The sequence below is a fragment of the Pan troglodytes genome, chromosome 2 (genome assembly GCF_028858775.2).
Source record: "Pan troglodytes isolate AG18354 chromosome 2, NHGRI_mPanTro3-v2.0_pri, whole genome shotgun sequence".
Classification (NCBI taxonomy): Eukaryota; Metazoa; Chordata; class Mammalia; order Primates; family Hominidae; genus Pan; species Pan troglodytes.
Window position 1 is genome coordinate 66515942 of NC_086015.1, and position 26007 is coordinate 66541948.

A 26007-nucleotide genomic window follows, 5' to 3' on the forward strand; every position below is an offset into this window, starting at 1 on the left:
GGTTTAGATAGATCTCTATAGAACTATTAACTGAAAAATTCAGGTTACACGCTTTGGAGAGCACTGTTTTTCCACAGAAGCAACAGCATACTTTTTCTAGAGCAGTGGTTCTCAAACTTGAATGAGCCTCAGCATCACCTGGTGACAACCTGGATTGGTTGGTCCCCTAAAGTTGCTGATTCAGTAGAGCTGGGGGGTAGGGGTTGAGAACTTGCATTTCTAACAAGTTTACTGGTGCTGCTAGTGCTGCTGGTTCGAGGACCACACTCTAAGTACCACTGTTCTAGGGAAAAAAAATATTAGGTGGGTGGTTCTTCCAGTGGCAGAGAGGGTATATTTGATTCAGGGTTCCTGATTTCTCTTAGGTTGGAGTGGATTTGGAACCCAAGATATTCTGCAAGAGATACATGGTATTATTTAACTATGAATCCCTTCCAAAAGTGGCATTTGTATTGTTTACAAGGTGCCATTCCAAGTAGTGCTGGTTGCAAAATAAATAGTAGAGCTATATTGGTATCTTTCAGACGCCATGCTTTTGTTTTGTCTTTCTGAAAATATTTGGGGGTGATTCTACAACTGTCTTAAAACTAGCTCTGCATCTTGTTCCTATCTCAATGCTAAATCACTAAAGGAGACACAAAGAGTGAGAGAAGAGGAGGGGTGAAGCTGGATTTTAAACTGCTAGCTAGAAAATTCCAGGCTGAGATGTGTCTACACAGAACACCTGTCTAGAAGCCTGACTCTCTCATGCTCTCGTGTCCTGACTGTGAATATTCTGGTCTTCTTGCTTTCAGGCTTTTTAGCATCCATTGCCAATTTCTAACCCCTGGATTTGGAGGAGTGGCCTCAGCCACATTCTGGCCACTCTTGTGTGAGGGTAAATCGAGGTGCCTATTCCCCTACTATTAAAGCTGAAGGGCTTCCTAGAGGCCAGCCCCTCCCTTTCACAGCCACTCCATATCTAAGCTGGACTATGACCTCAGTTCAGCTACCAGGACACCCTCCTCTGGAATCTTTACGTTGAATAAATGATACAAGGCTAGAATAAACAGATGGAATTTGCTTGTTCCAGCAGCTGTGCCTTGACCAGACTGTCCTTACAGGTCAGTAGTTTTTGATCTTGTCTGTTTCTTAGAATTGTGAAAGGTCGCATCCTCAAAGCTCTATCTATCTATCTATCTATCTATCTATCTATCTATCTATCTATCTATCTATCTAACTATTGAGACAGGGTCTCATTCAGCCCAAGGTGGAGTGCAGTGGCACAACCTCTGTTCACTGCAGCATTGACATCTCAAGCTCAAGCGATCCTCCTACTGCAGCCTCCTGAGAGGCTGGGACTGCAGAAGCATGCCACCATATCTGCTAATTTTGTTTTAATTTTCTTCAGACACAAGGTCTCATTATGTTGCCCAGGCTGGTCTCTAACTCCTGGGCTCAAGGGATCCTCCCACCTCAGCCTTGCAAAATGCTGGCATTACAGGCACGAGCCACTGGACCCAGCCTGACACTGGCATTTTTAAGGTTTCCCGTGTTACTCTAACATACAGTAAGAACCACTGTGTCAGTCCTGCTTTCTACTCTTCCATAGCTGACTTGATTCCAGCATTCCCTTCCCTGTCTTTGAGGCCCCCAGCATCATCCTAATAAACTCTCCTTTGCTTAGATTACCCAGAGTTAGTTTTTGTTACTTATATTGAACTCGATATAAGTTCATAAAGCACATATCTCTTCCTTCACAACGTTCCAAATTTTAATAGACGATGTCTTTGAACTTAGCTTTAGAAACACATACACACATGAGCACATACACATGCGAACATAGCCCCTGGTCTCTGGTTCCACCTAACTGCACACTGGCTAACAACTCACTTCTTTTATATCATGATCCTGCAAACTTGAGACAATATGCAGGTCAAGCGCAGTCATTTTTGGAGCCGTGCTGAAGCCTGGAAGCTCTCCCACCTGCGGGCCATCACTGGAGCCAGAAATGAGTCTCTCCAGCCACAGCAGACTATATCGCATCTGACACGGCAGGCATCTCCGGAATCCACCTTTCAAGTTTTCGGCAAACCATTTTCTCACTGTCCTTCACAAAGTTGACATTTTCGGCAGCATGATAGGAAAGATGTCATGTCGGCTGCTCTTCAAGTTCTTGTCACAGTGGTTAGCACCAGTTCTGTCATCTTCACTCTCCTCACAGTCTCCCATCTTGAGCCATGTCACAAATAATAATACATCTAGAGTTGCATTTTTCTTTTTTTTTGTCAAATTGAAACTACCATAACCCAGCTGCCCAACCTTTGAGTGACTAGTTATGCAAATTGTTCTCTTTTTCCCAAATGCTTCTGACCTGGAGTTTATTAACTAATATCTATTATAGGATTAATATAATTAAGTATTGAGTTTTTAATGTGAAACATTTTAATATTTGAAATTAAGTGTGAACAGTGTAGTCAAAGAATTCAAGATTCAATGTGTTTTGTGAAATGATTTTACCTCTTTAGTGTTGTTAAATTGTCACTACACACCCAGGTGAGCACACAGACTTTTAGCAGTTCATTATCTTTCTAGAATGGTTCTCCATATTATGTTAAAAGCTGGGCCACAAAAACCTTCTTTTGAAAGGTAAGATGTCTCTTCAAGAGGGTCAGAATGCTAAATTAATTCAAAGCTTACAATGATCTATATGTTCTGATATTGCATCTATTTGGTGATTAAGGGCAGAATCCAGGTGTAAAAAGAAATGTATGAATTCCACAGAAGAGGAAACAGTGTCTGGTCCACTGCTCCGCATACAACCAGCTTTCAGGCTCCAGTCACTACCAACAAGGGGTAAAACTCCAGCTGAAGAGGGAATATACTTTCATCTCCAAATGCAAATGTCCACATATGCTGGTGCAGGCACCGTAAACATGATATATTCTCTCTCTCCAAATGGATGCATGCCTGCAGACCGCATTATGGATCCATGAAAATGTCCTTAAACAAGCATGATAACTGAATCCTACTTGCTACGAAATTGTTCCAGCCCAGAAACACGAGAGCTTAAAGGGCCAGAGAGGGACAGAATATCTTAGTAGATGTTCTTTGCAGTGCTCCCTAAATAGGACATTTAGACCAAACATCCTCTCTTAACCACTGACTTAAAAAGAAAAAGAGTTCTCCCAGAAACTAACTCTTTATTACTTCTAGTTTTAGAATGATACCTTTGAATTTAATCCTTGCATGGAAAGTGTTCCTTTGTCTCTCTCAAGTGATTAATAACCACAAATTCAAGATAGCACCAAAGCATTATCTTCTCAAAAGGAGATATCCCTGCTTGCTCATCTATATGGTTTGTACAATCCTATGTTAATTATAAATTATAATTAGGGCCCTCACATCTCATAGTTACTGCTTCATTATGAAAGCCAGCCTCACCCCTTCCTCTCCTTTCCTTCCAGCCCATGCCCTTTTCTAATTATGCCCTGATGCCCTGGGGCTCAGACACGCTGCTAAAACAAATATATCAAAGCGTTTGTATCACAAAGAATAAGATAGGAAGCAACAATAAGCAGTTTCTACAATATTACAAGTGTGCATTGTAGCTTCTTGGGGCTAATAATTAATCTCCAAACAAGGCTTGGAAGGGGCAAAGATACACCAGTGAGGACTGTCTTGACTTATTTACAGTTCTCCTAAATATGTGGTTATAACCTAACAGTATCAGAAGGTGTCATTAACTCTATTAAAGGATGAAAGTCGTGCAGAAGTCTCTCTCTACTGAACAGTCACAAAGAATATGGATGCTATGGGCACAAGGACATTAGTCAAAGTGGCTCAGGCTCAGTCCAGGTACTGAATGAAGCAAGAACACATCAGATGATTAGAGAAATTGTATAAAATGCAGGAAAGCATGCATTTTACCCCCAAGAGGACCAATTTTAAAAATTGGCACTGCATAGATTTTTCCCTTTGAGGAATAAGAGATGTGTTTCTTTATTTCTAGACAAATATAGACAACTAATCTTTAGATTCCTTTCTGAAGACACCATATACAAAATTCTGAGTGGTCAGACCAGTAGTATGTGTGGCTTTTTGATATCACATCCACTCTAAAAGGAGTGTAACATCTGAAAATATGTTTTTGTACCAGTTAATTCAATGACTATGGGATAAAGACACATTGTTGGAATTTTAAGAGGAAAAACACATTATCTGATGGTTTGCTATGGGCCAGAAAGATTGCACCAATGGAATAGGTAATTTAGCATATTTCACAAGATTTCATGTCTCGATGGGAAAATCTGCTGTTCTCATGGGGAAAGTCAGAAAGAGAGTCACGTGGGTTAAAAGGAAACAAGTTCCAAAGTGAATTTCTCCTTGGACATCTGGGATGCCTACTGATACTTAAAATTTGTTTGAAAATTTTTCCCACTTTCTCTTCCAAGTACTTCCTATTAAGTAAAGCTGGCTCCTTAGAATTTAGAGAGCATGACTCAGCCATGTGCACGGCCTGTACTTGCTCAGAATTGGAAGGCCAGCCAGCAACATGCTCATGTTCACAAGTGCAATAATCTTTGTGTTCAGTGTGTAACATGAGACCAAGAATGTGGAGGTGTTTTTTATACCGCATCAGTGCCTGCCTGCTATATAAAGTGCTACATGCAGAGGTTAGTAAAACACAGCTATCCCCACTACACAGTTTTTGCTCTTTATCTTTGTGGGAAAAAGGGTTGAGAAGCACCAGACATAATGTCATTATGTGTGTGTGTGTGTGTGTGTGTGTGTGTATGTGTGTGTGTCTGTGTGTCTGTGTATGCACGGGCATGAGAAAGAGAGAGGAGGGAGTTAGAGTGAAAGAAAAAAATGTGTTACTCATTTACTGCTAGGAAGGCATTCACCAAAAAGAAATAAAAGGAACCATTATGTGACATGGATTGAAACGGCCACCCAACATTGGAGGCAAGGGCACAGTCAATAGGGCAATCATTGTGGTCCAGAGGAGAGAAGATAGAGACCTAAACTCTGGTAGTGGCATTGAAGAGAGGGAGAAATGGTGGACTTGAGAGATACTTAAGGGCGTTGTCAGGATATAGAAATTGAGTTGTTGTGACACACTGGGGAGAAAGAGAAGTCAAGGGTGGCTCTTGAGGTTCTATCTTGGGCAACTGGGAAGATGAAACCACTTACTTAGGAATCCTGGCAGAGTAACAGGAGAAAAGTGAGTTCCATTTGATTGTTTGGTTACTCAAATCTTAATCTACAAGGGATCACATGGTCTCTGAACATGGGCAGCACCTTGGCTCCAAATACATCGCCCAAAAGAAATCTTTAGAGCACACTTTCAGAGATTTTTAAGATTCATACCCTCTTACATCTGCTTTACTCATTAATCTATGCAGCTTACTTTGGATTGGGGCGGTTGGCATTATAGATTTGTTAATTGCTGATACAATGTACTTTCTACACAGGCCATATGTGAAGAGCAGCACTGGCATTCAAGAAATGTTAAATAATAATGTAAATGAGAAAAATTTTCAATCCCAATAATAAAGGGATCCAAGGAACATTGACGCAACTTGCAATCATCAGAGCTGTTTGATTGCCTTGTCACTGTGGGATAGTGACCAAAGTGATGCTAATCTAAATGTCATCTAGAAAGAATACTAAAAATATTATGGTGAGAATTAAGTACTGCAACCTTAGAAGCTGATTTAAAAATTAGAAGATATAGCAATTTACATCTGTGGATTTTATGATCGCCAAATGCAACCAGCTGAACATACTCACATTTTCCTTTTTCTCCTGTCTCTCTTTTCAGAAAATGGGTTCAGTTTTAAAAAGTTAGTTCAAACTAATGTTCCCTCAATCAGTGGGTCTTGAACTTTGCTATATATTTAAATCACTTGAGATTTTTAACTCATGAAGTTTGGGCCACATTCCAGATTAATTAGAATCTCTGCAGGTGGAGCCCAGGCATTAGCATTTTTACCCTCTCCAAGTGATTCTAGTGGGCAGCCTAGTTTGACAACCAAAATCCTAAATATGTATGATCTAAAGACCAAATGCTTTAGGTTCATGGTTGAGAGGGGTGCTTAGTAAAAGTGCAGATTCCCAGCTCCATTTAAGACTTGTCAAATGAAATTATTTGAGGATGCCACCTAGTACTCTGCATTTTATAAAATCCCCACATGATTTATGTGCACAATGAAGTGTGAGAACCACTGTACAAATTGAAAATCGGTGGTGGTACCTGTTAGGCTTTTAGACATAGGGTAAGTCTTGTGTAAAAGAAACAACAAATCCATGTAAAGGAAAAATGCAGCTCATCACCAGGGAGTTTGGTTTAAAACAGGGTTTCTTGACCTTGGCACTATTAACATTTTTGGCTTTGTTTTCAGGAGGCTCTCCTGTGTATTATAGGATGTTTAATAATATCCCTAGCCTCTACTTACTAGACAAAAATGGCACCACTCCACCCCAGCTGTGGCAATCAAAAATATCTCCAGATATTACCAAATGTTCTGTGTGTGCTGGGGGTGGGGGGTGGGGGAGTGGGGATTACCCCCAGTAATTCTAAAAATGCCAAACATGTGGATGGTTCCATACATCCCAGTGTTTGAAATTATGAACAGCAAACATCTTCCTGATTGACCAGATGTGTCTACACTTGACTACAGTAACTGTGATTCACAGAGCATAGTTTTTCATGGAGATGGTGCACAAGTTTCCAGAGCAGTTGGGAGAAACTTGGTCCCTGCCACGTCAGCGGTCATTAATGATTTCCAGCTGCAGCAGGGCAAGGTTCTGCCTCTGCCGGTGGAAATGCTGAGTTAATAATAGGTAAAAAAACATCTTTTTACCTAATCCGAATCTGGTTGTGAGATCTCAGTGGAAATGGGCTCTATTCAGTTAAAGGCAGTTAAAGGGCCATTGCTTTCATGAGTCATGAATTGCTTTTAAATCTGGAACAAAGAATAGATAACATCTCCACATCCAAATGCTGGTCATGCTGGTGAAAGGTTTGGAATGTGGTTTCCCCAATCCCAAAGGCAATTAATTAGTGTTCATAGGAGACTCTCCCCTTAGGTGGTATAAAACTCCAGATAAATTCTGGTTTTCCCCACAAAGCTAAAATCTCCAGGTAGGCCATATTAGTTTTGGCCATCTTCAGGCTTCTCTTTAATTCAGATGACTGCTGTAGCATCTCACCTGGAAATGTTGAAACAAATATCAAACGGCCAGGTTTGCCATCTCACGCCATATACAAGTGCTAATCTTGGACAGGTAGGAAGGTAGAGTGGTTACAAATGCAAGCACCAAAGTCAGAATATCCATGTTTGAATCAGGCTCACACAGTTATTTGTTATGAGTTTCAGGCAAGTGACTGAATTTATGTGAGCCTCAAGCACTCATCTATTGGGTGAGGGTAATAATGATATTTATCTCATATGAATGTAATAAGGATAAAATGAGATAACATATATCAACAGCACTTCACTTAGTGCCTGGAATATAGCAAGTAATTATTAAATGGTAGTGATTATCCTTATTTTAATTAAACTTTATTTATGATTATTTAAATTGCGCCTTCGAAAACATTTTTATTTATGAAACCTGACGATGGACTATTTCACTTGTTATTGTAATCCATAGAAGATAATTTTAGATGTTAAAGGGATATTACAGATACTATGATTCAGTCTGCTCATTTTACAGAAATGAGAAAACTGAGGCACAGAAACGGGATCTGATACTCCTAGATTTATGCAGAATAGGTTCTAACATTCAGGTCTTCAGCATATAAGTACAGTCCTGATGTAGTGCAAAAGGAAAGAGCTTTGGACTTAGAACATCTAGGTTTGCTACTTAAATTTACAGATGTTTGACTTTATCATCTGCAAAATGAACATAAAAATAGCTAATCTGAATATTTTATAGCAAATGTTTGGAAGCACTTTGTGGCTGGGCGCGGTGGCTCATGCCTGTAATCCCAGCACTTTAGGAGGCTGAGTCGGGCAGATTACCTGAGGTCAGGAGTTCGAGACCAGCCTGGCCAACATGGTGAAACCCTGTCTCTACTAAAAATACAAAAAAATTAGCGGGGCGTGGTGGCAGTCGCCTGTAATCCCAGCTACTCATGAGGCTGAGGCAGGAGAATCGCTTGAGCTCATGACGTGGAGGTTGCAGTGAGCTGAGATCATGCCATTGCACTCCAGCATGGGGCACAAGAGCGAGACTTTATCTCAAAAAAACAAAAACAAAAAAGCACTTTGTAAACTGTAGAATGTTACACAATTGCTACTTAATATTATGATTTCTTCTTTATTAAAAAAATGCAATGCAAACGAAGATTCTGAAACACACACATAAGCCTCAATAGGACCAGTCAAGATCCCTTTAGTTAGTTTTTCGTGGCCTAAGAAATAGATCAGGTTCAAGCAAGTGTGCCTTTCAACACTGGCCATTTGTTCTCTGCTCCACTTGGATGTTGAGCCTTCCAAAAGCAGCATCTTGGACAGCAGCCAGGAAGGCTTCCTCTCCGAAGCCTTGTCATTCTGTCAGACCTCACCTTCAGGCACCTACAACATTCTGCATGCACTTTCTTCCTAATTGCAAGTTGCTGTTGCCTTGCGATCTAACTTTTACAGTGAAACACAAACAGAAATTGCATTTCACCTCTATCCTTACATATTGCGGTGAAGGAGATGGATGGCCACATGGAATCAGGGTTTTCTTTGACCTTCCCTATTGGACCCGCATATACTGATTGACAGCCTGCCACATTCTCTAGAAAGCAAAAGTTTGCATTTTCATTTGGCCTGTCTACAAGTGAGCTGTATACATTTCAGGACTTAGAAATATTCAGTGAATAAATTTATAATGATGAAGCATACAGCATACACGCTTGAGAATTTTGGGTAGCTTGGCAATGCCAGGATCAGAGTCATCAGTTCTAAAACCAAACAAAAAACTTTAAAATGTCAGTGTTAATTTTGGGTGACGGTATAAAAGGTGAAGAAGGGCACAGAATAAAACTGGAAATAATTAGTAAACCTAGTTTAAAAGGGAAAAAGTTCACCAATTTGCCAATTTATAAACCCGCAAAGAAAGGACATAGGAAACAGGACAGGATAAACAAAATTTTAGAAGTTCAAAGTGCCTTAAAGGTGACCTCAGTATATAAGTGATTCTACTAAGAAGCATTAATTTGGTAATAGAATTTATCTTATGCCATTATTATAAATCATTATTTGAGATGAATTTCTTTTTATGAGATGAATGTAGAACTAATAGGTATTTGCTGAAAATGATGGCACTACTATAAATGCATAGGCCTATCTTATGCCAATCTATTTTATTTGCTCCTTAAGCATAATTTCAAAATTATAAAGCATGGGTTGCTTATTATGAATGACTTGGTAAGGTACCAGGCCCCTAACTAGATGCCACTAAAAAAGCAATCTGACTCACAATTCTGTTTACATATTGCTCAATTAGTCTTTTCAATATGAACACGTTTTAAAAGTCACTGAACACCTGACTCAAATTTAGTCCCAATACACGGTATTTTTGCCCATTGCTAGAATTTTTTTTTTTTTTTTTAAATTGCACCTTTGAAAATGCTTAAAGAGAGACTTTAGGAATACTCAAAGCTTGCAAAAGTGGAAGTGATGGCATGGATGGAGGCTTGGGGAAAGGGTAAAGATATTACAAACACAAGCCAATACACACATAACTTCTTACCTTTTCAGCTCTTGATTTGCCTGGGTTTTGGAATCTTTTCTTTTTTTGGATTCCTTTTTGGTATCTTTTTTAGCCTCTGGTTCAGGTGGGGAGGGAGTTTTGCTCCCTTCAGGGTCTGTATTTGGTGGCAGCCCACTAAGGTACACATGCATTTGTTGACTTTGGAGAGGGGGTGGTCGCATGAGGCATGCACAGAGTGTGGCCAGCCATAGGAGAATCAAGAGCACACGCACATGCACAAACAAAAGAAAGAAAAAGAAGGGTGCATGAAAAAGCAGGCGCAAATGCATTCAAACTAAAATAATAAGAAAAAAAGATGCAAACTTGCATAAGGAAAATCAGAACTGAAAAGAAAATAAGAAATCCAAAACTGTTTCCATGACAAGATGTATAAACCTAACTGTGAATCAAGTGGCAGTCTTACAATATGAAATCCAGACAATGTGTATCATAATTCATGATGATGTTTACCAGGGAGTTTACAAAAACACTTCATTATTTTATAACACTTTCTTATTCAGTAACATATGTAGAATACAGTGTGACAACCCAGAGAATATAATGCAACTTCTCTCTCTCTCTCTCTTTAAAAAATTCAGTCCAAGAGGCTGTAACAGATAGTCATCAAAGTGTACATATTTATAAAAAGCAGAATTATGCACAGATACCCCCCAGGTATCAGAGTTTTCATGAGTATCTTTTATGCAAATAAAAGGTCACGTGCTGGGCTAGCAAACCTCATAACAATGGGAGGTGATGATAACCTTGTTGCCTGTTAAATATTCAAACCTATGATGCTATTGTTATCTAGCTCTAAATGTTGAAGTTGCATTTCGTAAAAATACATCAGTGCTAGAAGGAGGAAAAGCACAGAAAAAATCCTACAGAGATTTTAGTTGTATAGCTTGCAAAGATGAAGACGACTGACACAGTTCTGATTTAAAATAAATGTAGTCAATTCTGGATTCTCCCACATGTGGATTTCTCCAGAGCAGCGACTTTTGCATCTGAGGCTGGGTTTCTGAAGCCACCTAGTGTTTCCTGGGTGTGGCTTCACTGGCTGTTGGTTGGGGAGCTTTGGGATAATATAGGCTTGTCTTTATACTAATGCAAGGCTACATACATTGAGATAGTAAACTGGCTGTGGCAGTGTGGAAATTTATTCCATGTCTCCAGAGCCAAATGGCAATGTTCTTAAATTATTTGCTGCTTTGCATTATTCAGAACATGGATCTTTTCCTCCAGGAGCTGGGCAAGGTCTAAAGAAAGAGAGTACTTAGTACAGAGTCAGGAGACTTGACGTTCTGGGCTTGTATATAAAACCTACAAAATGAGGGGGTTGATTAGACTGTGATCTCAAAAGTTCTTCCAGGCTCTACGGTTAAATTAAAAGTGTTATCATCATCTTTGCCTTCCAGCTTCACCTAGCTTGCTTCAGCTCTGGAAATGTACTTGGCTTCCTCCTTCTGCAGGACATTTGTACATGCTGTTCCTTTTGCCTGGAACCACTCAACTCCTACACACGCTTTAGTTCTCAGCTCCAGCATCACTTCCTCAGGGAGGTCCTCCTTGCCATCTTGCCATTCCATCTGAGTCATGTTTCTTTATTAAATTTTGTCATGGAATTTTATTCCCTTTCCTCAGAGTCAGAGCATCAATCTGAATGTAACTCTGCCCTTGTTTGATGTCTGGCTTTTACTCACCACACATACTAAATGTGTACCAGAGTGACTGACACTAAGGAAGTAATCATTAAGCAATTATGAAATAAATAACAAAAACAAAGGCAAATATTTATTGTTTTTGCCATGTTTCAGGCACTATGTTGAGCCCTTTATAGGTACTTGCATTCTCTCAACAACCCCAGGGGTATACAATCATCCCATTTTACAGACGAGAAAACCGTGGCACAAAGGGCTTAATTACCAACCAGGGTTATTGCTAGTAAATGGAAGAACTATGATTTGAATCTAGATTGGCCTAACTTCCGAGCTTGCCCTAGAAGCCCTGCTTGCCATTTATTTTAAGTTTCTTGAAAGGAGAAGAAAGTTAGTGCCCTTTGTGTGTGTGTGTGTGTGTGTGTGTACGTGTGCACATACCACCGAAGGAATGAAGACAGGCAGATCCTAAAAGCAAGACTAGCCATAAACCATTGCCAGTGCCATTTCTTAAGGATCACCTCTAGACACACGAACACACACTTACCTGTTCCCATGGACATGGGATGCACAGAAGGCAAAGCTGTAGTGAAGAAGGGTGGGGTCGATCATGGCGCCATTTTCTGCCCGTTCAAGCAAGTCTCTGAGGTAGCAGAGATGTCGGTGACACCCCCGGACTCCATTTCGGGCGCAATACTCGTCTAGTACAAACACCTGGCCAGGACTGAACCAGCCCTATATAAAGAATAAAGGAGAGACTTTCTTTTAAATACAGGTTGTTTTCTGGAGAGCTGCTAGAGTTGGGAGTGGCTAGAGAAGGGGACTGAAAAATAGCCAGAGCTAACACTCCTTGATTGCCTATTATGTGCCAGCCACTGTGCACAGCATATTGCGGTTTAGTCCTCACAGTGGAACCTATGAGGTACATTCTGTTATCCCTGTTATAAAGATGGAAAGATTGAGTTCAAGAAGGGCATAAAATTTTCTAGTGAGTGATGGAGGGGGATTAGCAGACAGCTTGGTTCCAGAAACAGTGTCTCACCTACTGCTTGAACACGGAACCATACAGGTTAAAGGAGTATTGGGGTGGGGATGTGGCAAAGTCGTGGTTACTGATAAGAGGAAATCATAACATTAATGCTCTTCATTGATATAGAGCTTTACACTTAACAGAGAACTTTCAGTTGAGCCCTATAGCAACTCTGTAAGGTAGACAGAGAAGGTTTATTTTAAAGACAAGAAAATGGAAATCCTGGTCGTTAAGTGACTCACACAGATAATACAAAACAGAGGCAGGACTCAAATCCAGCTCTGTCATATTCCAAGTCTTCTTGTTTTCTCTACTCTAGAGCATGAAGAAATTTTAGGGTTGATCTACATACATGCCAGGACTTCATAAATCCTTTCACTTTGGAAAGAGTGTTTTTTAAATTTTTTAAATGAAGGTAATAACGCAACTCTCCAAAGAGAACAGCATGGCTTAGTTTTCAAGTTGTGAATCAGATGTAATTCCATTAAACTGAGAGGAACTTCTTGTGTCCTGGTTTAGAGTTTTATTTTCTCTTCTGGTAATTGTTTGTATTCTTATTATTTATTTGCTTGCTATGGGACCAGTCCAAACTCTGCTATACAAGACAATGGGAATTCAGATCTCCAAATTAGAGCAGGTTTGGTGGCATGATGGGATGGAAATTGCTAGCCCCATTATGCACTTAAGAAAACAGGTGCTCAGAAAGGCCAAGTGAGTTGCCACTCAAGGTCACCCTTAAGCAGAGCCTGAAATAAAATTGTGTTTTCTGGTTTCAGTGTCTGTTCAAAGCAAGAAATAAACCAATTTAGGTGATACTTTCTAAGCTGGAAATTTGGGGCTATTTTAAATATAAACTTAATTTTACTTTGAGGGTCTTCTCTGAGTCATCTTTTGAATATGGCTCCATCTTGGGAGAGAAAAGGCAAAAAGAGAAAGTGACTTGGGGGCAGGTAGAGGCCACAGAAGTACAGCGAGAGAGGCCTTTGCAACACTCTAATCTTGTATTAGGGATCTGGGAATCTTCAATTGACAACATGCAGCTCAGTGATGCATCCAACGAAAGACGGCATCTTTCCTATTTCAAATTATAAGTTACTGCAGAGGGCGGAGAGTAGTCGAGGCAGTGGGCTGCCCCTATAGGCAACTTCTTTGCCACTCCATCTGCTACCCCAAATGCTAAATCTTAGAAACAACACTGCTGTGAAAGATTAAAATATATTTTCTACGACTCAGATGACACCAAGTCTTTTGTAGATGCCAAAATAGCTGCTTTGAAAAGAGTTGAAGAAATATCAATTAGGAACTCAGTCGAAGACACAGAAAAATTTATGTATCCCTGCTGGTCGGTCTCCAAAACTAACTGAAAAAAAGATTGTAATAATGAGAAAATGGAATATACAGAGGCAGGAGATAAGGTCCTTTTTAATTTCTGTTATTTTCTGAAATTTTGGAATAATGACTAATATATACAGGTATACAAATGGGGAAGGAAGCTATTTTATGCTATTCATAATTAATTTTAGATTCTGGACCATAATTTTAAGCCTATAAGTAATTAATGGAAAGCAAGTTTTAATATTTCATTTCTGGTTTAATTTTTTTAGAGAGCATTTATAAACTCTCCTTCACAGTGAATCTCAAAACAAAGAAAATTGTTTTAAAAAATGATAATGTGAAAAAGTCTTGAAAATAATATACCTCAAAAAAATTCCTTAAGGGAATAGTAATTATATATAAAAGGGAATGATTTAAGTACAGAGGCATATTCTTACAAGTTTAATGAATGCCATTTATAATTATGTGAACAATCACATAATTGTACAAAACACATTTGAGAAAAATTGCCTTGCAATGCAAGGTAAGCTTTTTTCTTTTTCTTTTTCTTTTTTTTTTTTTTTTAAGTCGAAGTGATGTGTTCCTTTCCAATTTGGCAAAGTTCAGATCCTTTTGATGAAGGAATTCTAAACCTGAGATAATCAATGAATCTTTCATGAGATACAGATTAATAAATTATTCCACATAATTCTGTTTCTGTTTTTAAGACTATTTTATCTACAATTTTTTATATCTTGGCTTTTGGTACAAAAAAAGAAATTTAAAATAAAAATTAGAAAAAAGAAAGATTGTCATTATACATATTAGTATCAATAATATGTTAACCCTAGTTATTATATAGTATAAATATTACATAGAGATATTTTTCTCAACTTTAGTGTTTAGAATCAGGGATGAGAATTTTCCTCTATATAAAGACATTTCATCATTTTCCCTCATCTTTCCTATCTATAAAGTGGGATTAATAGCATTTACTTTTAAGAAATGAAATAACAATTTATGGCTTGAGGAAGAAGTAAATTGGGTCTTTTTTTAGGCGTTTGAATTTGATAGTTTAAAGCCAAAAATGTATCTTCAGAAATCCAGTAAAGATATAATAGCACTCCCTTGAATTTAAATCATTTAAATCTAGCTTTAAAATAGGATTTCAGGAAATATTGATACTCCTGCTGGATAGATAGCTGAATTTCCAAATAACTAAAGCACCATAAAAAATTCCCTGAAAGGGTGAAAAAATGCTGTGAATATTGTGAAGAAAAAAAAAAGCCATCCAAACAAACAAACAAACCCAAATCAATTTAGCTTATGAAAAATAAAGTTTATTTACAAATCATTTTAACCTTTAAGAAAATACACAAAGAGAATACATTCATGTAATGAGATAGGATTACCAGATCTGGGATGGGGAGGGAAGGGCATCTTAAACTCTAAGCTACTGAGGCAATTTTTACAAGTTCTCCACAAGCAGGTGCCAAACTCGATTACCCTCTTGGGAATATTTCTCATGTAGCAGCTGAAAAGGGGGAAGCTAAGATAGGGAAGCTGGGGAATTGGATCTGTTTCTACTGATAACTTCCTCCCGCTCAGTCTTGTTTCTTTGGTAAGTAAAACTATCTCAACCCAGGAAATCGGGAACACATTTATAATTGTTAAAGGGATTCTGTAATGGAGAAAAGAGCTTCTGACATAAAGGTAGAGAAATATTTAAATGAAAAAAAATGTTATGTTTAAATTGCTGTAGACCAAAGAATATACTTGCCAGGCAAGAATAGGAATCATTAAGTCTGTGATCCAAAGTAAGGCGTTGTACCATCTCAAAGAGGGAAGCGTGGTCAAAGTTACAGGGGTTGGAAGAGATAAATTCATCCATGCCATGTTTTTGAGCTCTATCTGCGTCTGTTCATTTATACATGTAGAGAGAGACACAATTTAGAGAAACACATCACATTTTCTTTGACATTTCAAATACACAGGAATTCACTAGACATTATGAACGTTAGCTGTTTCCCCGTTGCCTCCCACCAACATCCCCAAGATATTCTTTTTACGTCCCATTGTCAACTTGCATCACTTACTGGTGAGTTTATTGCATTTAGGCAAGAATATATTGGCATCAACATGTTTATCAAATGATCACATTTCCAGTGCATTTATGTTGTTCTTTAAAAACTAAGCATAAGACCGTAACTTCGCCTGCATTTCACCAAACACTGAAAGCAGATCGGATCTTTGCTTAAGATAGCCTGTTTAGCTTTGCTGGTTTTTAATAGATTCTGCCATTCCAGTGGTTATGTCTACAGCAATTTCTCTGCAATTACTGGGATTATCTGGAAAAAGGGTTATGCTGATTTTCAGCAAAGTGACAATATTTATATCGTCTTCTCCCAAATCCCCATTGCCAATTTGGTTTCATAAAAGGTTTGAGTCCCCACCCTGCAAAATTAAAAATAAAAAAAACGATTTTCATTGAAACCTGGAGATTAAGTTAAATGGGAATTTAGTTTGTGAAAATCAAGGACATTTCCTTATAGTGTGCTTACTCAGTTAGCAAAGCTTAGGAAAGAGACAAACAAATTTACTCAGCAAGGGCTATGATCTGCCATTTATTGTGAATTAATAGTCTCAATGTATTCACACTTTTCCTTACGGGGTGAAGGCTGTAGGCAAAACCTCCTAAGGGCTAACTAATTAATCTCAACATGTGTAACTAAAATACGCTATACTCAACAGGCAAAATAACTCAGAGAATTCAACTCGTGTGTGTCCAGGCAAATCCTAAAGAGGTAGAAATGAAGGTGCTCTCCATTAAAGAAATTGGCTCACTCCACCTCATCTTTACTGACTCTCCTGATACGCAGACTATGGAGAAAAAGAATCTTCTATCAAATCGAGCAAAAGATTTTATTCATCCTTTTGCATGAAACATTCTACTGGAATACGGGGACCTGCCAGGAACTAGCAATGCTGTCAGGACACGGGAAAAATCGATTTCTGACTTGGGAGTAGTTTGGATAACATTTTCATGTGTGGCCTCAGTCCCAGGCAGCTTGTTTTTTTTCCTCTCCCATGCTTGGGGTATGGCTGTAAGCTTGGGTTATGGTTAGCAGTGTCACTTCCAGATGATGATTTCTCCTATTATTATTGATACTGTATTAATAAATCATTCAAACCTAAATCCATGGTATTGTCAGATTTATACCTCCTTATTGTTTGACTTTTTAAAAAAAAGTTGTCATTTTTCATAGAAGCAGCAAGTGGTCCTTGTTTGAACGAGATGTGTCGTTTATGCCCAAGACTCGCAGAAGCAACGGTTTCCAGAAGGCAAGTTGAAGAATGTGTATTTTAACAGCCAAATCGCTCCATTAGAATAATAAAACACAGCTTTTGGAAAGGATATCACATGTGCAGGAATTATATTAGAGAATCTGAGAGAATCCTCCTTGCTGCATTAACTGCCTCAGATTTATCCTCAGGAAAGTGCTTTCCACTTGAGGTTGGCTGCTTCATCTAGGAGGCTTCTTTCAGTTCGGTTGTTTGGTCTCCAAACTACATTTCTTCTTTGACTTAGGATGGCCAGGAAGTTGTTGCTCCTGGGAAAGCTAGCTGCTTCTAGGGCATGTGTGTGACTCCTCTGGCCCAAGGCAAGTGTCTTAAACCTGCTCCAACTGTAGTCTCCCCTGGCATAATGACACTCCTGCAATCCAGGTGACATTTCTGTATCCCCTTTGATAGACTCTGCCCTCTCACCTCCAACCTGTCAGTCCCAGATCAATTTAACTCAGGAAAAACTAAGCATGGGGTACACACGAATTGCTCATGCTGTTTCATCCTCATAAAAAGCCTCATCCATCCCTCGCCTCCCAATTTTAACAGATAGATCAGGCATTTTGGCTAGCAGCAGCTTCTTGCTCTCGGGTTTCTCAGAAAAGGCTGCAAGCTGACAAACCGGCCGGGGCCTTACTCTGCCAGTTTGGCTTGGCTATTTTATTGCCTTCAATTATGATGGTACAACTGGTCATTTAGCTCAGAGAGAAGGGGGCTCTTTTGTAGCTGTTAAAAAAATATGGCACATGTTTCAAGTCTCTTTCTCTTTGTTTGTTTGTTGAAACTCTTGAAAACTTTGCTGATGACCTATTTCACTTTGCTGGCCACTCAGGAAATGGATCTGAAAAGGCGACTTGGCTCCTTTACGGAGACCTGGATTCAGACCCACTCCCCACCCCTCAGTCCATCACGATGGCTCAATGAATGCAGCTTTGTGGTGCTAATTCTAGTCGAAGTCTAAAGAACAATTTCATTTTTTACTAACGTTTTAAAGCAAGCTTACAGAAAAGCCTAAAATCAGCCTGCTTTCATTTTCAAAAAGTAACCTTGTCAAAATAAAACTTCCTTTTCCCTTCTTCCTTTCTTTCTTCTTTCTCTCCAGCCACTTGTAGCATGAGCCTAGGACTGGATCTAGGAGGTCTAGATTTTAGGTTGAGCTCTGTTTTTAAAAAACTGTAGGATGCTGGCTGAATTGTTTATCTCTCTGAGCATCACTTGCCTTCTGTGTAAGAGGAGCTGAATTTTCAGTTCCCTTCCTGCCGTTATAGGCTGTAATTTAATGATCCTTAAGATCCCTTGCGCACTATGTGTGGAATGGAGCTTAATGCAGTGGGAATTTCCAGCAAGTAAAGCGAGCAGCCTCTGGATTTTACTTGCCCCAAATTATCATCTACTCAAAATTGGGCTCATTATTCTAATGGTTCCAACAACTCAAGAGCGCTTACAAGGGTGGCTGGCTCCCACAAAATCTTTGAGTTTCATTGAGCTTATTATATTTACTGAGCTTATTATGTTATTAAAAAAAAAAAAAAAAGAAGGAGGAGTAAGCCAGGAGTGCTGTTTCAAGGTGCTAATGAAAAAAATCTGATGTTTAAGCTCATCCAAGCAGGGGTTTCGGTATTTTTTGTTTGTGCCACATTCCCAGCCCTAGAATAGTACCTGGCACAGAGTAGGCACTAAGCACATATTTGTTAAAATCATAAGTTTATCTTCTCAGAATAAATACAGAAGCTCACTCTATTAACAAATATTTTTCTTTCTTGATTTTATGGAATATTTATATACTACATTGATTGGAAACGGCTTATTTAATGGGAGCTAGCATAGCAAGTGGTTAAGTGGCTGGGCATAGGCAGGTCACAAACACTAGATTTGAGACTAGCTCTGCCACCACTAGGTATATGATATGAGGCAGGTTGCTTAATGCCTCTGGGCCTCCTTGGCCTCATTTGTAAAATGAAGTTAAATTCAAGTCCACCCTCAGAGGACTGTTGAGAGGATCTGAAAAGAAGTACCTGGAAAGTACCTAGGGCCCTGGCATATATTAAGGGCTCAATAAACATTAGCTAGGAGTAAACAAACAGGATCTTTAGTGTTTGAAAAGCCAGTTTGCTTCAAGTAGTTAGTGAGCCAAGGATGTCTCTGCATTTATAGCTAATGTTCTATTCCTTCTTTGCTTCTTAAACCTTATCATTTCTAGGAAGCTGGGAGTCCTTCTCTATCTCTCTGCTTTATTTTTCTTTTCTGCCCCTGCATAACCAATTCCTATGTCCTGTTTCTGTGTTTTCATTGGGTTATTTTCCAATTTCTCTGTGGTCAAGACACATACATAAAATTGAATCCCTTGGTAGATAACATGTTCTGTGACGGCAAGTTTCTAATCTGTTATTTCCCCTGCCAGCTCTTAGAGGAGCCAGGTCCTCAGGAGGGGTTATTAACTGGCTTACTCTGACACCTTCATCCCAGTAAACTTCTCATTGACTTTATTAAGGAGTCACACACATGGGGATTCAGATGGTATCTTGCAAATCCAAAAGTAGGAACATGTGCTCTTAGGGGAAAAAAATCTTATAGAAGGAAACAGAATTCTAGGTGCAGGTGTCTTTGGATACCATTCAGATTGTCTGCCTGTGTCTCCATACATGTCTAGGACCATATGCATTACATATGTTGTCTATTTTAAAATAAAACACTGCAGTGGTCCAGCTGTTCCAAATTCTGTTTCAAAGAACTTGTGGGCGCTTCCCAAGCAACACCATACAGTCATTCTTGCACTGTCCCGGTCTGTTCTTCCACAGTGTCAAACATAAAAAAAAAAAGCTCCTTGCAACTCCATTTTTTCCCTGTACAAACAGTTGGAATTGGTTGATTAAAGAAAAAGAAAACTCCAATGTTGACATTAGCAGAGGGAAAACAGCCCAGAGCAAGCAGTATGAAAGAGTCAATTCCTGAATTCAGGACATTCTGGGATCACTTCCTTTGCCAATATTTGGCATGTGTCAAGAGAATGAAAATGAATTTGAACATCGGGTTAAGCAAAAAGGAATTAGGAGGGTAAAGTGGCGCTTAAAACCCCAGTGATGTTTGGATGATCTCTTGCTTTGGGAGATGCATCCTAATGCTCTTTTTCATTAACCGTATTTTTCTAGAAATCAACGATTGACATTTTAAGAACCAATTTCAATCATCTTTACCTTTGTCAGACCTAGTCTTAGGAAGTAGTTCCTAAGTCCTGCTTGGTCTTCAAGGGCTCCAGATGTACTGATGTACTGAGAGTGAGCTATATGATTTGATAGGCTCTGCAGCTAGGGCATAATTCAACACACCTTGCAAACATTGCTACCTGTTTCACTTCGGGGGTTTAATTACATAAGGATTTTTCAGTCCTTTATGACATGGGCATAGGAGACTGACTTCAAACTAAGCTTGGATGGATAACGCTGCTATTGGTACTGACATTAAGAAATTTCAAGCACTGTCAATGGTTTCTATGACATAGATGCAGGTTGATGAACATACAGACTTACGGAGAGCAGGTGCACTTTCAAGCGGAAACTAGTCTAAACCTTGCCCCAAGTTTGCTTGGAAGTAATTTTGGCTTGACATTTAAGGAATGTTGGGAAAACACTGGTTCCTAAAGTGATACTATTATGTGGGTTTTATAATCTCATCTCATTTAATCTACTTTATTAAAATTCAAGTGGTATGGTCCCTAATTGACTACTCTGTCATCTATGTTGTTCTTTGATCATGATATTTGGGTTCATTTCATGTTTGATAGTCTTTTCCTTTTTTCCTCCCTCACAAATGAAAACCATATACTATTTTTCATGGTCTATTATCTCAGTATCAAGCACACTTATATGATCTTGTTTCTAACATATATATTTTTAGATAGACTTGCAATAATGTCTAGCAAATAAATGTAATTTTCCTGGAAGAATAATGTAGTTTTCAAATTTTTATTTTATTGAAATTTTCCTATTATACTAACAGCTTAGGGATTGAAGATAAAAGGTCAAATCTACCTTTTTATTCTGTAATATTACATTTTGGAAATTTTTCTGGGCTAGTGAAAAATTCACTGTTGAAAATAATTATGATTATATTACTAACAAATTGTCTGAAAGAGGCTCTTCTCTCTCATGAATCCCTTTTGTAATAAGCTAGAGGTAGCTGTTTTAACATTGGAATTTAGAGCACAGTTATGGCTGTTGCTACTCCTGATGGATGCTAGAGGCAAGAGAATAGCTAATGCAACTCTAAAGTCATCTGTGAACCCAAACTGCAAATTAAAAGGTGACTTTGTATTTCTCTTATACGGAAAATGTGTGCTTGTCATATCTGCTTGACAGTACAAGAGTGAATGTATGGTTTGGACAATAACGAACAATGACAGTAGTCAGCCTCATCAGAAGACATGAAATAAAGAAATGACAATGATTGATGGCAGCTGGTTGTTTATGGATTTTTCTAGAAGAGCTTTCCTTGGAATAGTCAAGTAACCAGGGGATGTTGTGCCCTGCCTGAGCTCTGCACAGCAAGCAAAAGACTGGTCCTCACATGCCTGCTGCCCAGAGGCACAAATGGACCACTTAATTGAGAAACAACTTAATTGCTTCGTGGTCCCTTTAGCTAAACTGGGGTAATATGAATGGCCAAAAGAGGATGGCTTCTTTGGAAGCTCTCAAGGCTCACATTGCATCATGCAGAAATCTTGAATTTAAAACTACTATGGCAATACCCCCAAAAGGATAAGTGTGTGATGTTTATTTCAATGTTAATTTCTATAATTATTTGTCAGACAATTGCTTTGAGTAAAAATCATAACAGAGATTTTGTCAAAGATCTCAAGCAAAATAAATAAATGATTTTAGTTTTCTCCTGCTGTAGTTATATTAACTTACAGAGTACTCGATGTTTTTTATACTCACTCCAACATGAGCAAAAATAAATTTTCTATACCTGATTAATAATCTTACTATAACTCACTATATGGCATGAAAATACTCAATTAACTAGTGAATAATATGTTAAATATGTCTTACGTAGTTAACAGTGAGGTAAACCTTCATTTAACATGGTCTGTTTAGATCAAATCATGGTGTTTGGAAAATTTTAGACCTGATTGTGGGAACATATTCTTTTACAAAGTGATTTACTTTTACAGTGAAAAGGGACATGATTTACAGTATGGTTTTGGGTCACACAAATTATGTTAATATTGAATTAATTATTTGATATTGCATTCCTGCAACGTAGCAACTGCAAGTTGACAATATAAGAAGATATAGCAAAATTTTATGAGATAAAACTACAGAAAGGAATTAAGGCAAACAATTGTTTAAAAATCTACTAGGATAGCAATGCGTTGTTGTGCAAATACATGTAAACTTGTTTAGAACAGAATTCATTCAGTCAACTATTCATCCATCCTTTCTTTCATTCTTTAAAAAAAGTATAGCAAAATCCTAAATTCCCACTAAGTTTACATTCTATGATAAGCCTTTTAAAATGCCTCATCAGACATTCAAGAAAAGTAAAGTTAAATTAAGTATCTGCTTGAAGTGGTGAAAAACGTCTGTCTGCTAGCCAGGGGTACATTTATGCAAAATAAAAGAAAAAAGAAAGAAAGGGAGGAAAAAGCAAATTAAAGAAGGAAACAAAAAAAACATTGAAGAAAAGACTATCATTAAATGGTCAGGAGAAATGATATGACCTAGTTCTTCTAAATTAGCATTCAGAATACTCAAATACATAGTTGCCTGCTCTCTTGACCAATTTTTCTAACTCCGTCTAACGTCAAGTCTTTCCTCAACACATTTTTGGTTGATAGTTTTTTCCTATATAAATTAAGGAAGTGTGTGTTCTTTTTTATTAATAACTCAAATAGTTAAGAGAAATATTTTTCTAAAGTTTTAATGTTTCCTTTTTCTCTTACATGGGTATTTTTAGAAAAATTAATACAAATACAAATGATGTCAAAAAAGTTATTGTTGTCATTGTTCTTGGGGGAGTAGCAGAATGACATTTGATACCAGAGGTTAAAACCCTCCTTGGCATTGTAAGACTGTGAATCCAAAGCATTTGTAAATGAGTGACATGGATTCAGTCTTGTCCTTAATTTCCTGTTTTTGTGTGTGCTAGTTCCATGTATTGTAGCTCTCTTTTCAAAATTAATCCTCTATTGGGTCTTACATTAGAGCACACCCTTAAGCCAGGTAGAATGAACTCTTTAGTGTTCAAATAATACATTTGCTTTCTTAATTGTATTTTGCAATTTCTTCTAGTCTTGCTCAGTTAACAACTCTGGGTTTCCTACCCCACTTATTTTTTAAGGTATCCATGGTTACCACACCATTGGTACTCTGACCATTCGAATCTTTGGAATGGGAAAGGAAAAACAACAACAACAACAACAGCACATTATCAGAGTGCAAAATGATCTGTTTTCAGGCATTAAGCAGTCAGGTAGCTGTGAATTACATGAAACAAAGGCATTATTTGCCATTTTGTTGTGATGTTAATTAATATTCTTGGAATGAAAAAAAATTAGACGTTAATGGTTGGCTTTACTCAGAGGATCATTTGATGCCAATATGAAAGCCAAGGAGAGGAGGCAATTATGCACACATCACATGCATCCTAGTTTCAGTATGGAAGCTTACATTTCAAACCTAAGGTCAGGAAAATAACATGAAAAGTTGTACTACAAATTCTAGACATGAGGAAGATTTAAGGGGGAGGGAAGCACATTGCAGGTGTCAGATAATCTAATCTGATTATCTGAGCTGTGCTAGCTATAGGGGAGCACTTACCCTTCAGTCCAGCTAGAAGTTAGCAGGGTAAGAAGGAACAAACCAGAATAACATAAAGACTAGCAACAAGGCTCAGGAAAGCAGACAGGAGTTCTAACCTAGCAGCCTAAGTTCTTGGGTTCGAGCAAAGATTGAACAAGAAAACTTAAACAAAACAAAACAAAAAACAAAATCAACCTCCCCCAAACCAACAGTAACCCAAATCCCCCTAACTGTTGAAGACGTTCAGGTGGTAGCAAAAATAGAACAGTTCTCAAAAATACCCAGCTTTGGGGTTCTATGATGTGATTAACAGTTATTAGTTGAGAAACAGACATTAAAATGACTCATTGCAAGTGATATATTAAATAACCATTGACCAAATGTCAAAGCTTAAAATACCCTCTTCCCCCACCCCACCCTAATCCAAATGAGAATTGAGGTACTAATTTTTACTGTTCCACTAACACATAATGGACAGGGGATAAGGTATCTCAATGAGAGGCCACTCAGCATAATAAATCGTGGAACACTCAGCTACAGATTGACATCATTTCCAAGGTAAGCAGCATTGGCCTTAAAAATCGGAGAATTGCAAGAATTTGTTTAAAAACGTTGTATAGCGAGGTACTGACTTAATTTTGTTAAATTTTAACAAAAAAGAAAAAAATTAAATCAACAATGACACACACAAAAAAACTACAAAAGAACAAAAAAGTTTTAAAGGTTGGTGAAACCCTCCCAAAAATCTCTGTAGAGTCACACACAAACTAATGAATAGCAGGATCTATTTTTTTCAGTTTTTACAATTCCACATAAATACCCCACTCCACTCTTCTCGAAGTGTCTTTTCATTTTAAAATTGAGCTTTTGAAATTGCAAAAAATAAAAACTGTTAAACTGAATTTAGAAAGACCCAAATAAACTCACAATTACTCCCAAGTTTTCCAAACTATAAAAATGGTCCATTCTTAAGTTTCCCTTAAACAGACAGTGACATGACAAGACTGGAGTGTTTCTTTTTCTCTACCCCAAAAATATTTCTATATTGCTTCCCTTCTCTATGTATTTTTCCATTTCTACGTAGCTTCCTTTTGTCTTGTAAATACTAATAAAGCGATTATAGAGTTAAGTCACTGAAAGATTGTTGTTCTTAAAAATTATTCACTAGCAAGAATGGCAAGTACTTTGAACAAATATTCAAAAACAAGATTTAATGAGATGTGTGCAGAGTTAAGTACTTAACAACAACCCTTACCTTTTTGGAAGTCAAGGAAACCTTTTTAAAATGCAATACTTGATTTTTTTTTTTTTTTTTTTTTTACATTTTTTGTTAGCTAGAGAATCTGTGATTGACTTAATTTTTGTGATGTGACTTGATTAAAATAAATCAGTGTATAGATTGGCAACCAAATGTAAGTGAAGAATGAAAATTTGTTCTTTACAACTATGTTATGACTGTTTTTCATCTTTCTTGCGTGGTAGTACCTGGTGACCAATCCGTCCTACTTTGCTCAGGATTGAAGCGTTTCCTGGGACACAGGATTTTCAGTGCTAAAAGGAGAGACGTCCTGGGCAAACTAAGATGACTTGGTCACGGTAAGTATGAATCAACACTGTGGGTTTGACTGAGTTACTCATGTGTAAGGCTTGATCTATTCAGTACTGACGGTTCGAATTTTACAAATTACAGCAGCTGTGAAGTAATTATGAACTAACCACCATTCTGTGGCTTACTCCACTAACAATTATGCAGTCAGCTCTTCAGTATCCATGGGTTCTGCATCCATGGATTCAACCAGCGGTGGATTGAAAATATTCAGAAAAAAATTACATCCATACTGAACATGTACAGACCTTTTTTTGGTCATTATTCCCTGAACAATACAGTGTAATAACTATTTACAGAGCATTTGCATTATATCCAGTATTATAAGTAATCTAGAGATGTTTCAAATTACATGGGAGGATGTTTATAATTTATATGAAAATACCATGCCATTTTATAAAGGGGATTTGAAAATTCATGGATTTTGGTATCTGCAGGGGGTCCTGGAACCAATTTCCCATGGATACTGAGGGAAGACTGTATTCCCTCATATCTAGACACTTTTTTCTCTTTTGGTTGCTG

The 26007-nt window shown here is 38.0% G+C and overlaps 1 protein-coding gene across 11 annotated transcripts in view; it reads right to left on the reverse strand.

Annotated features, from left to right (window-relative positions):
- CADPS (calcium dependent secretion activator) overlaps positions 1–26007 on the reverse strand; it is a 475079-nt gene that overhangs the window by 123872 nt on the left and 325200 nt on the right. For all 11 annotated transcript variants that reach the window (XM_009445771.4, XM_054682049.2, XM_009445769.4 and 8 more), the window contains exons 12-13: positions 15515–15651; positions 11938–12125 (exon numbers count right to left, since the gene is read on the reverse strand). In XM_009445771.4, the coding sequence (XP_009444046.2) occupies positions 11938–12125; positions 15515–15651 (325 nt within the window). The remainder of the gene's footprint in view (positions 1–11937; positions 12126–15514; positions 15652–26007) is intronic.